Here is a 14,680-nt window from a genome sequence, read left to right as displayed (position 1 = left end):
AGATCTCATGACAATGATCCATAGATTTCTGATCATAATGCAGGAATACAACCTCTGGAATATGTTATATGTCTGACCTCTTTTGCTCCTAGCACATATAACAAGCTAGGCCACTGGTTACGGTGCAATAACTAGTTATAGGCCACCCATGGGTTATGGTCCCACCACAGCTTGGGCTTTGTGCTCCCCCTCCGCCGTGACATGTAATCAGGGGAGACTTTACGAGCTGAGCTGAAATCGATAATTTGAATAAAAAAAAGTTATTAATTTATCAGTAATGGGTTATTGGTTTAGCGGTTTTGATAACGGTTTTGATATTTTTTGTTATCGGGTTATCGATTCTTAACGGTTTGAGATTTTTTCTTAACGGGTTAACTGATAACCCGATAGGGTATTAAATAATTATATTTATGTCATTTTGTATATAAAGTCTTTGACATAGAGTTTGGCTTCCTACTTTTATTTTTGGTTGTCTCAAACACTTGGTTATTCTACAATATAAAAATGTTTGCTTTTGAGCAAGATGTAATTTGTGAACTCATGTGCATGGTTCATTTGGTTTGTCACCTTGTTTCTAAGTGATTTTCAATGTTTTTTTTTTGTGTCAAATATTAACAGTTAAACCGATAACCTAAACGAGCAATAACTGATAAACCAATAATCGATAAGCCAATATCTTAATGGTTCTATAACAGTTTAGCATCTCTGCAAACCGATAACCAATAAGCCAAACCGATAAACTTTAAAATCGAACCAAACCGACCGATACACATTTCCTAGTCTTAGGCCTCCAAAGTTGAGTGCCTCATTTTCAATATTGTAACGACTGGGTTCCATCGTTATAGAAAAGCCAACGAGGAACATTTTTGGATCGGAAAACTTTTTCGTAGTAACTTCAAATTTCCCAACCTAGTTCAGATTTGGACGAAATCGGAGTCATTAAAATCTAGAGAAATCTGGTATCAATTGGGTGATCTATTTATGATTTAGATTACATGAGTAGTTAGATAAGTCATTAAGGAATCCGTACGACTTTACGGAACTGAATTCGGGTGAGTAGAACTCCCGAAATTGATCTTAGCGTGAACGGGTAGTTTCTGAGTGTCGTTGGTTGAAGGCGTGTTGTGAAATGGGGGTTTTGGAATTCTTTAATTAGCTCACTGTTTCGTGCAAGCCGTTTTGGCAGTGATTTTGGTCGCCAGGGAGGCGGGGCCGTTGTAGCGGGGACTTGACTTAAAGTCGTAAATAAACTCCAAAATATTTTTATTCTGCACTTTTCGATTTTTAGAGCTAAGGAATTAACCCAAGGCGATTCTTGACAGTTTTCCACCATTCTTAAGGCTAAAGATAAGGTTTTAACTCCCCGAATCCGTTTTTCGATTTGTAGAACGTAATCTAATGGGTAATTATCGATAGGGGAGGGTTTTGATCTAGAAACTATGGTAGAAAAAGCTTTAAATTGGATACTTGGGATCATGGGTATGATCTAAGGTTGTTAGATTTGTTAGTAATCTGGGTAATTAGTGATTGTTTATTGATTCCCGTATTATATTGATTGTTTGTAGACCAAGAACAAGCGGAACGAATTCGGAAAGGGAAGGATCAAGTTTCTGAGGGTTTCAATCTTGTTTCGAGGTAGGTGATGGTTGTGATTCTATGATTGTGTGATGTATGTTTGTCTTGCTTCATTATGATACATGTATGCATGTGGATGTTGCATTATTGATCACACTTGTTGTAAATGAGGATATATGATTGACAAATGCCATTGAATCATGACTTGATTGTATGATTATGAGAATGTACTTGTGATTGTGATTGTGGCTTGTTGAATGGATCGGGTGTTGTGTTCCAACACACTAACTTGGATCGGTTGCCACGTTCCGGCATAAACCTTGGATCGGGTACCACATTCTGGTATGCTAACTGTTTGGGTTTGGGTTCCATGAAAGGACCAATGACTTGTCATAATTGTGTATCTTGAGAAATATGAAGTTGTTCGTTGTTCGTAAATGTTGATAATAGTGTATATGTTCGATATATGCGTGTGATTATATTGATTTATGTATGTTACACTTAGTGGGATAGCCGTGTGATCCTATCAGTACATTGTGGTTGTGTACTGATACTACACTTGCTCTTATTTTTGTTGAGTACAGGGCATCTTCAGGCGGCTATTGACAGACCTCGCTTAGAAGATCAGTGATAGTTCGAATTCAAGGGTGAGCCAATTCTTCCAGGCTGCCATGAGTTCTCTTTCTGTCTATGTCCACATTTCGGACTTAGACTTTCTAATTAGTTCATTAGTTTGGAGTTGTAACCCTTCTTGTTTAGACTTGTTGAACTTTAGATGTTTTGGTACATTGACTTTCAGGTTCTAGGTGTATTTTCCGCATTGTTAGTTGTTAGATATTTTGGAAGTTTATGGGAACTTCATTCTTTAGCTATTTAACTTGCTTCCGTAACTCAAATGTTTAAGTTTTTGGTTTAGTTGCTTGGTTTGGGTTGTAGTAGTGGTTCTCCCATCGGAGGATTAGTGTGGGTGCCAATCACGACGGTTTGGATCGTGACAAATATTGAGTATTATTTAGAGAAAATATAAACTTTTCATGTAAGAGGAAAAAAAATTATAGCAGTTTGACAAATCTAAAACACTATGTCTTAAGAAAAATTAAATGAATTTGCTATAATAAACTTCAGTAAATAAAACTAAAATTTAAGGTTTTTGTTCAGTTTTAAAAACGTGCGGTAGAAAGTAAAAGTTTCATGATTTTCTAAAATGATCAATTATGTCAACCTTTTACACTTCACATGTGTATGTGTTAGAAATGATTGAAGAACAAGACTACCAAATTATTCAACCACATACGAAAAATTAATAAATGATAAGAGTATATATATTTAAGTAATATGATGAGATCCATTCCCAAATTTTTTATGTTTTTTCTTACTTTAAATTAATAATAGTATATAAAATATGTTTATATAGCTAGGTTCAAACAAGTAGTTGAATCAAGCTACTCTTGAATCTCGATAGCTAGATTGCAATGCACTTCGAGCTAGTTTGGTTGATAACTTGGAATAATTAATCTCGAATATAAAATTTTGTACGAAATAATACTGTAGTTGATTATGGTGACATGAAAGATTTCATTACATAATGTAATGTAGTGTTTGATTGACCATATTAAATTAAATTTATCAAAAAATCTATATATAATTTTTGAGGGACGGGGTGATGTGAATAGAAATATGTCATTAAATCTTAATAAGAAAGTAATTTTTGTATGACAATTTTCTGATTAATTCATAATAATTCATTCTTTATTACTAGAATTATGTATATATATATTTATATTCATTATTCTTTGTTCCCTTCCTCTAGAGTTGTTTGCACACATGAAAATGAAAGGAAAGGCGCGTCGAAGACATGCTAAGAGTACATGACTATTACTTCATCTTTCTCTAATAACTTGTCAATTTTTTCTTTTTTAGTTGTCTCTATTATTTGTCAATTTTGACAAATCAAGAAAAGACAAATTTTTTTACTTATTATATCCTCAATTAATTATTTTGAAAAAGATATAACTTTTTGAAAATCTTAAGATTTTAATTCATCTACTTCATAGTTAATAATGGTAAAATGGTAAACTCACTATGTCAATTATTATCTTAATAGGTGTGTCAATTCAAAAGTGGACAAGTAATAATTAGGGACAAAGGGAGTATTATTTTATTTATTTTTGATTTTCCAAATATTCGGAGCATGTATTGAAGTCCGATTAAATTTGAATTGCGCACTAAAGAGCCCGTTTGAAGGTGACACTCTCAACAAGATTTTATATATATTTAAAGCTTGAATCGATGACAACTGATTAAAGGTGAAACAATTTCGGAGTGAGTGAGTAGTATTATTGTAAATGAAATAGAGATACAAAATTGGAGCTTTTAAGGGAGGCAAAGGCAGGCAAAGGGTCTCTATCTTCACTCCCTCAAATCTCAATATATATATAATGTGTGTGGGTAATGATGGCATTTCTGGTGGTTTGGTACAAACATTTTGGAATTATATGATTCAGTTATAAAATTTCTGTTGGAGTCATTCTTTTGACCCAAAGCCAATAGCTATGATCGTATATAATTTTTTTAAAAAAAATGAAAAGTATTGAAAACATCTTGAATTTGGGGTAAATTATTAGTGTCGTTCTTAAATTATTAATAGCCGTAAAAATACTTTTCTACTTAACAGACTAAACGTAGATAAACCCTCAATCTGCCACATGACATAACAAGTAGTTTCAAACTCTTGTAAGAGCATAGAACTCTTAATAAAAAATTGAGAAAAATATTGAAAATACTCTTAAACTTGCAATAATCTAGAGGTGTATTTAATTCATATTGTAAGATTGTAGGTGTATTTAAATTTAGTTAGTCAAACAAAATATGTTTTTAAGATTGTCAATAATTTAATGATGAAACTAATAATTTACGTCGAGTTTAGGATATTTTCAATACTTAAAAGCAAAAAAAATCGTATGCAATTAAAAATTTTAAATCTTGCATCATTTATGTACCTGACTATTTTCAACTCCACTACCTACTAATATATCCACCACTTGCTCTGCAAATCATCTAACCAGCACTGTGGTCCAACTTGGTAATTTGTCAAAATTTTTTTTTGAATATTTTACTTCTTTTCTTCCTTTCTTCTAAATAAATAAAACTAAAAATGAATATTTCAAGCTTGAACTAAAAATTGAAGTAAACTAAATAATGAAAATCGTAAAGTATATAATGCAATTAAACATCATTGAGTATAACCACACGGTGGCTTAGCTTTTGCTTGAGAGTGTCACCCTCACTCTACAAAATATTATATATTAAGATAAGTTGTGATTATTGCAAGCATATTTGCTCTACTTTGGGATGTCACACTCATCTTAGTAGACTAACAAAGAGCTTTTTTATTATGCATAATAATAATAGATTAATAGAAAAATTAATATAATATAACTTTAAAAAAAAAAAAAGTAATCGATCGAATCTAATCAATGATATTGCATTTGCGTTATTGTCTGATTTCTATTAACTTCAAGTTGATACTTCAATAAGTCGTAAAGCTTTATATATTTTCTACTTGAGGTTGATGCGTATAATTAAGGAGATGACATATTTATATGATCAACTTAACTATTTAATATATGAATGAATATATACACACATAAAAGTTTTTCCGAATTATAAACCGAAAATGTCTAATTTAAACATTTTATCAAGGGTTCGATTGCTCAAGTGAAAAATGACTTAATTTGAGTATATAATTAAAATATTCTAACTAATTTAAGAAGCTAATTATGTATTAAGCTTTTTTTTTTTTAAAAAAAAAATACTAAGCAAAATAGGATTTTTCAAAAATTTAAGGTAGTATTAGATCTTGACTTTGTGTTATGGAATCTTGTGAAGAATAAATAGGCATAAGTACCTTTCTGATTTCCATGCGACGCCCAATACCGTAGTGGGTCCCCAAGTGAAGGCGCTTTAATAAAGTAGTGCAGGATTTTTATTTATGATCATGGTATTTGAATTAATTTTATGGGATATTTGTCATCAGATACGTGATAACTCTGTCTGCCAAGGCTAAGACAAATGTGAAGAAATATTTAGTTTTTTTTTTTTTTTTTTTTTTATTATTATTATTATTATTTATCTTTGTTGAGTTTTGAATCTGAAATCTAAGACCATTAGGCCACATCCTTGGGTGCAAAGTAATGCAGATTTTTTTTTGATGATCCTGGTGTCTGAGCTAGCTTTTGCATACTTCATTTAATTCCACGGGTACTGTCACCTTTCACCAATAACAAATAACAGACAACTTTATCCACCAAGGTTATAGGAAGAATCACTTTGTGTTTTTAATTTTTTTATATTCTATCTTCGCTGAGTTTTGAAAATAAGACCTCAGAGTCTCAACCACTTTATTGACTACTAGGTTACATCCTTGGTTACAAAGTAGTGCGGGATTTTTTTTTATAATCCTGATGTTCGGGCTAGCTTTTGCGTACTCCAATTAATTTCACGGATACCTGCCACCTCCCACCAATAACAAATGTCCACCAAGGTTAGAACAAATTAGAAGAATACCTAGTGTTTTTCATCTTCGCTGAGTTTTAAATCAAAAATCTTGAGGTTTTCAATCATTTCATTGATCACTAGGTCACACCCTTAGGTGCAAAGTAGTGCATGATCTCATTTAAAGAAAAAATAGATTTAAATCACCTTAAAACTATTTCGAAAAATTAGAACTAGAGTTTTTTTTTTCATTAGTTCAATTAATACTTAATGGAAATTACAGCGTGGCATTCATATATATATATTTGGCAAACCGTGAATTTAGCTTAAGAGTTAGTTGTGTTTCAATATTTTAGAAGTGCTAAAGAATTAAAAGGTCTTAATTGTGTCATAAAACAATGACAAATAATGTACAACATTTAATTAGTATACTATTCTTAATTAAAACAACTCCTCTCCTACCGGTTAGAATGTTGGTTTTCTACTTAAGAAACTCTTACCTAACCTTCTCACTTTCCTCAAAGGGTGTGTTTCCCACGATGGAAAATGATTTTCTTCGAAAACAAGTTGGTATCGTACTTGTTTTTTTCATGTTTAGTAGGTAAATAGAAAAATATTATTTCAAGAGCCTATATATATATATATATATATAAAGATATATATATTGAAGACGGGATGTGATGGTCAAGGTGTGGAGCCGGTTGGGGGATTGAATAGGTGGGGATGAGACAATAAACTGAGAATTTCACTTATGCAACTTGTTTTTTCATACGTTCGTTACGAAAGTTACTTTTCTCATTTAAAAAAAAACTTATTTAACTAGAGAAAATATTTTTCAAACATTTTAACCAATCAAAATAGAATTAAAAACATTTTCATCCGTATCAACACTCCAAGTCTCAACTAAATAATACTTTCTTTTAGAAAAAAGGACAAGTATTGAAAATACCCTTAAACTTAGTGCAATTTATTAGTTTTGTCCTTGAACTATGGATAATCTTAAAAAATTCATCTATTTGACTAATTAAGCTTAAATACACCACTTGAGTGAAATACATCCCTAAATTCTTGTCAAGTTTAAGAATGTTTTTATAACACTTTCCTCAATTTTTTATTAAAAACCTCATGCTCGTATAAGAATTTAAAACCACTTATTATGTTATGTGACATATCGAGAAAGTATGTGAGTAAACTGGTATTGGCAAGTAAGTGTGACGCGAGGTTGGGTGCACGTGAAGAAAAGCAAGAAGAAAGAGAAAGAGTAGAATAGTATTTGTATTTAAAACAACAAATCCTTTCTACAAATCCAAAGTGCTTATATGTATGGTGATGTAAAAATATCAGAGTATTGTTGGTTCAACTGAAGAAGAAGAAGAAATGATTCGTCTAGCACCATTATCAGAAGTACCAACAAATGATGAAGAAACTCATCCTTCTTCTTCTTCTTCCTCATGGAGAAATTGGCTTAAAACTCACTTCTCTTTGATCTTCATCACTAAGAAATCTGACCTCAGGATTCTACTAAGTGTTCTTGGATGCCCTCTCTTCCCTGTTTCTTCCAATCCTAAAATACCCATTTCTCAAGTAAGTAAACATTCCTTTTTCTTTCATTTTTTTCTCTCATATTTGGGGATCCACACATTTGAACCCGACTAAATCTGAATTAGCACCCATATTGGGGCTAAAATACTGCCTATCAAAGACAATTTTGTACCCGAGACCTAGACCTGGTGAAAAAATATTTATTACTTCACCACAACCCTTGTTGTTGGTAGTAGTATACTATCAACAATTTGCACTTTTTTTTTATTTTTTATAGTTAAGTCCACATTGTGGGGCTCTATGCAAAAAGAAAATCAATTTGAAACTAGTATAATACTTTGAATTGTTCAAAAATTACCTTTGGATTGGGGATTGAGATGTTTAATTTAGTATGTATTCATTGTGTATAGACAAGTATATTAAATTTGTTGTACAATATTGAATGCGTATTTGGTTATTAATAAATGAATATAGGTATCGTCATCAGCTGAATACATAATTGAACACTTCACAGCAGCAAGTGGGTGTAGGAAGATACAAGGGGTAGTAAAGAATATGTATGTAAGTGGAAAAGTATCAATGGCTATAGTGGATACTAGTTCACCTGCTAGTACTATTTCACAAAAGGGATGCTTTGTTTTGTGGCAAATGGTACCTAACAAGTGGTTAATTGAGTTAGTTGTTGCTGCTCACAAAGTTGTAGCTGGTAGTGATGGTAATGTTGCTTGGAGACATACACCTTGGCTAGGTTCTCATGCTGCCAAAGGCGCTATACGCCCTCTACGTCGAGCTCTTCAGGCAAGTCACATCATCACCCCATATTCTTAACTCAATTTTTTAAACTGTTACTTAATAGGCAAGTTTTTAGCTTTATGGTGAAGGGTAAATGGGAATATGGATCTTGTTTTTCTATTACCTTTCCCATGTTACTCCCTACCTCACTACACATTTGGTGATGGTGTTACATGTGACCACTTATTTCACAACTTTATGACAATACTATAAAGGCAAAGTACATGTTTTTTTCAGAAAAGAACCAATTTCCTTTTGTATTAATCAGGCAAAAAGCTTGTTTTGTGGTGACCTGTGTTGCTCGGACTCTCCAAAAATGTCGATGGGTGCGTGTTGGATCCTCCAAAAATAGTGTATTTTTGAAGGATCCGACACGGGTGTGCCAACATTTTTGGAGAGTCTGAGCAACTTAGGTGGTGACTCTTTTGCATTTTAGTAATACAGTTGTTGGTGTACTTGGGAATCTTCCTCTTTCATTAAACTTGGACCCAATCTTTATTAGATAGATTAAAGACATTATATACATAGTTCTAGTATTTATGTTGCTCGGACTCTTCAAAATTGTTGCCGCACCCATGTCGGATTCTTCAAAATGCACTACTCTTGGAGTATCTGACATGCACCCGTAGACATTTTTTGAAGAGTCCAAGCAACATAGATTAGTATACTATCAACTTCGACCCAAATAAATGTGATTTGGGTTTGATCTAAAGGCGAGACGTTTCTGTGCCTACTAACAACTTAGTCCTGCTAAAGGAAAAACTCCTTTCCTCTCTTATTCCTAACACAGAATTGGTCTGTAGGGGCTTGATCCACTCGCTGTAGCAGCAGTTTTCTCTGCAGCCGAATACATTGGTGAAAAGAATATATTGGGTATTGATTCCTTTGTGCTAAAGTTATCCGCCAATCATCCTGACTTAACTGAAAGGAGTGACAATACAGCTGAGATGATCAAGCATGTCGTGTTTGGTTACTTCAGCCAAAGAAGTGGATTGCTAGTTTATGTAGAAGACTCATACTTGACCAGAATACAGTCTCCCGGTTCCCCTCCAACGTATTGGGAAACAACAATGGGTACAAAAGTGGAGGACTATCGGCCTGTAGAAGGCGTGATGATTGCACATTCAGGTTGTTCAAGTGTGATTATCACAAGATTTGGGGATAACTTAAAGGCTGGGCCTGCAATCACCAGAATGGAAGAGACATATACCATCGATGATGTTGCATTCAACGTCCCCGGTCTCTCTATTGACTCCTTCATTCCTCCTCAAGGACTAATCAAGGGATATCCTGAGGAAAATCTTGACTGGAGGTCACCAATCGATCGATAAAAATGATCAAGCCATCATATATATATATATATATTGTTACTTTTGATGATACTGAATATCTCAAGAGTGGTTTTTGTTTTTCCTCTTTGTTCTGTTTTATATGCTGCTAACAGATCATCATAGGAAATGTATTAATATCTTGTTTTTGGGTGTAATTGTTGAACTTGCTGTATCAATGTAGGAACTTGTTGTATCAATGTCTCCAACTTTTTTAACCTCTATCAATAACGGATACAATAAGGGGTCGTTTGATAGGATGCATTACAAAAAATAATTCATGCATTAGCTTTTTATATTATAAATACCTAGTTTGATACATTTTTACTCTATGTACAACTAATGCACACTCTATTTGGTATTATGCTATGTAAAAATTAATACATGGGAAATCATGATATTAGCAATGTAAGGGTTTTTAATGCATATTAGCATGGTAAAGACAAAATTTTCTTCAACATCTTTTCCACATCCTTTCCACTATTTTGTGGAGGATATTTTTTGTATAAAACTTTTTAAAAAAAATGTGATGCATGTTATTTTTAATATATTAAATCAAACACCACATGAGAAATTATCTTAGCATAATTAATGTGAGCACAATGAATACCAACATAACTAATACACCTCATTCAACACTCTTCTTATACATCCAGCCAAACGACCCCCAAGTGCTTTATATTTGATTGCATTATGCACCAATTAAATTAGAATTGGAACATTCATTGAATGTAAATAAAGTGTCTACTTTGTCAAAAGAGATGATTATGCAGTCTTGAGTAGGGGTGGACATGTCATGGTAGATACCAAATGCTATATGAAATTGAAATCTTTTATACATCAATTCGTCATTATGATATTTGGTATGCATTTAAAAATATTTTGGTATTTGATATTTATAAAATAAAATATTGACATCATACTGAATTATATAGTTACATATACAATTTATATATATTATTATTATTTTAATACAATCAGATATATAAAATAGTATTAATACAAGAAAATTACTCCACTTAGTTAGAAGTTGGAACTTTGACTAGTCTATTTTGATTGAAATGTATTTTTTGTGTAATTGATTAATGTATGGAAAAAAATCGGATCTACTAACAAGAGCAGATCACATGATGACACGTAGCAAGCCCAACAACAAAGGAACGTTTGCAGGATCTGAGGAGAACAGAAAGGGCTCTCCCATTATGTCATAGGAAGCCTTGAATATATACCTGGGTAGTGATTAGAGGTATTTGGCCCCCAAAAGACAAACTCGCAACTGGACACCCAAGAAAATCCTCGCTCGAGAGAGGTTGTCTTATAGCTGGAAGCTATTATAATGACACTCAGAAATCCAACAATCAATCTCGAGTTGCGCGCCTATCTATTCCAATTTGTTTCAAGCAAGACGTTAGAGCATAGTCACATGCTATGAGATAGCCTTTTTAGTACTCAAGTGTACTGTTGTTTTACGTTGAGGTATGGTTAAATTGTTAAACCTATAAAGGAAGCTTTGCAGGGAATAAAAAAATAAGATACCAAGAAATTCCAAGAAGCTTTAGTTATTTTCTAGTTCTTCCCTATTTTAGCATCTCTCATAAAGGAGCTTTTAGAATCTCCCCCACTTGTATTATGAGAAAGTAACATGTATATGAATCAATATAAGTCACCTATCCTTCAAATCATGCTCACAAACCTTAAATAATCAAATAATCCATAACATGACACTTGTACCCGCATGAATGTTCGTCATCTCATTTATAGAGGACCCCCATTAATCCATTACCCCCTTTACTCACTCAAACATTTCATTAACATTTCATAAAGAGTCAAAGAAGTCTTCACTTTCCTTAATTAGAGTTCAAAAGGTCAAATTACAACCTTTTCCTTCTTTCCAGCCTCCAAATTATCTCAATCTGATCAAATATATACTTAGAATTCAGGAGTTTATTTTTATGTTTTCCTTTGTACTTTTAGGTTTTTACCCCTATTTTATTTTTACCTTTAAACCCGCTTCTTCAACTCTTGTGTCCCTTCATACTGTTATATCTTTTTAGTTGCGTTTCTTAAGGAACTAACTATAAAAACTAGGCAAATCATACATGTTCTTGTATCTTCTTCTTCGTGACAATTTCATCCTTAATTTCTGTGGAACTCATCAATTCTTTGGAAGTCTACTTTGGATCTTCACAAAAAAAAAACTATAATTTCCTTGTAATTTTTTCCTCCATTCAACATGTCAAAAGAAAAGCTATTTCAACTGCTCAATTCTTAAACAACTTATCACAACCATGATCATTTTTTGGTTCGTACCTACTTTTTGTGGGATTTTCCCTTCTGTCATCAGTTTGTCTGACAACTTACATTAGTGTTTTATTCAATGATATATAAAATTTTATCTTTTATGAATTTATATTGAATTACTTTTGTGTTTTTTTATCATGAAAACTTTTAAAGCATTCTTGATGGAATCAGAATTGAGGAAGAGACAACAAAGAGAGAATAAATTATGCTACAACTTGATAAGGTATTGTACCTGTCAATATATTTTTTTAGGAGTTAAAATATTGTTGTATTAATCATATCTCTAAAATATTGTCAAGTTTGGCCGATATGGAAAAGTCACAATCCTCCAAAAAGTTACAACTCTTTGAAAAAGTCACAATCCATCGAAAAAGTCACAATCCTTCGATGCGAAAAGGTGTGTGCTTTTAATATACTTTATAATATAAATATATATAGTATGAAATATTTTGTAGGATTCAGGCTAAGGCTTTTGGTATTAGTATTTATCCAGCTTCTTTGAGATAATCAATAAATCAGATCATGGTCCATAAAGTTTCTTAAAAAAAATATAGTATAAAATATAAAATATGTACTAAATTGGGTGTTAAGAAGAATAATAGAAAACTTAGAAAATTTGTTCACAATCCTTTGGAAAAGTCACAATCCTTCGAGGTGAAACAATGTCCTTTTAGTATATTTTATATTATAATATAAATAAATATAGAATATGTACTAAATTAGGTGTTTTAGGAGGAGGAGGAGAAACAATTCTTCAGAAAAGACATATGCTTATTGTGCCTTATTAGAAAAGGTAGTATGAACATGTGTTTATTGTACCTTATCAGAAAAGACACAATTCTTCAAAAAAGGCACAACTCTTCAGAAAAGTCACAATCCTTCAGAAATGTCACAACTCTTTAGAAAAGTCACAAAGGAGAAACAATTCTTCAGAAAAGACATGTGCTTATTGTGCCTTATCAGAAAAGGTAGTATGAACATGTGTTTATTGTACCTTATCAGAAAAGACAAAATTCTTCAGAAAAGGCACAACTCTTTAGAAAAGTTACAACCCTTTGGATTAGTCACAACCCTTCTAAAAAGTCACAACCCTTTGAAAAGATCACAACTCATCGGAAAAGTCACAACCTTTTGAAAAAGTCACAACTCTTTGAAAAAGTTTCAACCCTTCAATGTGAAAAGGTGTATGCTTTTAATATTTTTATAATATAAATATAAATATTTAAATAAATATAATATAATATAAAATATAAAAGATATACTAATGGGGTACTATTATAATTTAACACTCAAGCTAGGGATTTCATACTTTTAAGGTAATACTAGTTTTTCGACACGTGCGTTGCATGTGATTACCAATTCAAAAAATGTATGTTATAGTAAATAGTATTGCTTATTTAACTGAAGATTTGAATAATAAGTTTTGCACAAAATAATATTGCAGATTCTTTTGTGAATGTCTAATGTGGATCGTCATATATATCTCTTATTCACGTGAATCTATGATGATGATCAATGAAATTTTTTATTAGTTAAATGCGATAATGCATATATTTATTTCAATTTGATGAGGTTCAATCATGTAATTACTCGTATCTCAGTAATATTACCTTATAGACGATATTTGTTGTGTATTTTTCTTATCATCTAACCAGATGTGCTTTGCACGTGTACTCCACGTTAAACTGTGTAGATGTCATATGAGCATGTGAAGAGAACAACTACATTTTATTTTTTAGAACTAATCTGTGTATAATAATTTTTATTTTATAAGTTATAACATAATAGATGACGTTTTTGTTGTTGGCTCTGATTGACTGTATACATAAATCAAAGATAGTTATTTGACTGTGTCATGACCCAAAAATGGACGTGATGGCACTCGTCTTAACCCACCAAGACAAGTCAGCCTAAAACTCAACCATTACAATAAAATGCGGAAAATTTTATAATAAACTCAAAAATACCCCCAAAATCTGGTTGTCACGTGTACAAGCCTCTAAAGTATTACAATTGAATCAAAATAAAAATACAAGTCTCATATGACAATGTTTCTAGAGTAGAGCAAGATCATAAACAGGAGTAAGAAGGTCTGTTGAGTTGACAAACAACTACCTCACAAATCTCCAAGAAGCCTCGGAAAAGAAGAGAATATATCACAAAGGTCCGGGCTAGTAACCTACAAAAAAAATGTGGTAGCAAGGGGTGAGTACCAAACCACGCGGTACTCAGCAAGTAAACCTCTAAACACAAGCTAAGGGGATAGAATACAGGTACTCCTTACACCCCAACTGAACCTTCACAACTACAACATGCATAAAATCTGCCCAACCTAACAGTTCACAATTCACATAACACATATCTCAACCGCAACATTCTAACTGTCACATATTCTCAACAACAAGCTCAATATTCACCAATCAAAGTTCCACATAAAGGCACTCACAAGATCAACAAAACACAATATCAAGTTCACTAATGATAAATATGTGAAATGCAATGGAATGCAATGTCAAGTATAGTGATGCATGTCTGACCTAATGATACACACCCGCTGTCTCTCAGTCCGGGACCCATGGGGGACATATCTATCCATGCATCCATCGTGGCGCGCGATACGACCCTCGATAATAGTAACCATCGCGGCG

The 14,680-nt window shown here is 32.5% G+C and overlaps 1 protein-coding gene across 1 annotated transcript; it reads left to right on the top strand.

The window, feature by feature from the left end:
• Positions 1–7,358: 7,358 nt before the first annotated feature.
• Positions 7,359–9,974, top strand: LOC102583966 (uncharacterized). Its single transcript, XM_006367691.2, has 3 exons — positions 7,359–7,653; positions 8,086–8,409; positions 9,207–9,974. The coding sequence occupies exons 1-3, from the start codon at positions 7,447–7,449 to the stop codon at positions 9,732–9,734; spliced, it is 1,059 nt and encodes a 352-aa protein (XP_006367753.1). The 5' UTR covers positions 7,359–7,446; the 3' UTR covers positions 9,735–9,974.
• The last annotated feature ends 4,706 nt before the right edge of the window (positions 9,975–14,680 follow it).

This window comes from Solanum tuberosum, unplaced genomic scaffold (genome assembly GCF_000226075.1).
Source record: "Solanum tuberosum cultivar DM 1-3 516 R44 unplaced genomic scaffold, SolTub_3.0 scf00836, whole genome shotgun sequence".
NCBI classification, from domain to species: Eukaryota; Viridiplantae; Streptophyta; class Magnoliopsida; order Solanales; family Solanaceae; genus Solanum; species Solanum tuberosum.
This window is presented reverse-complemented; position numbering and strand designations above follow the sequence as displayed.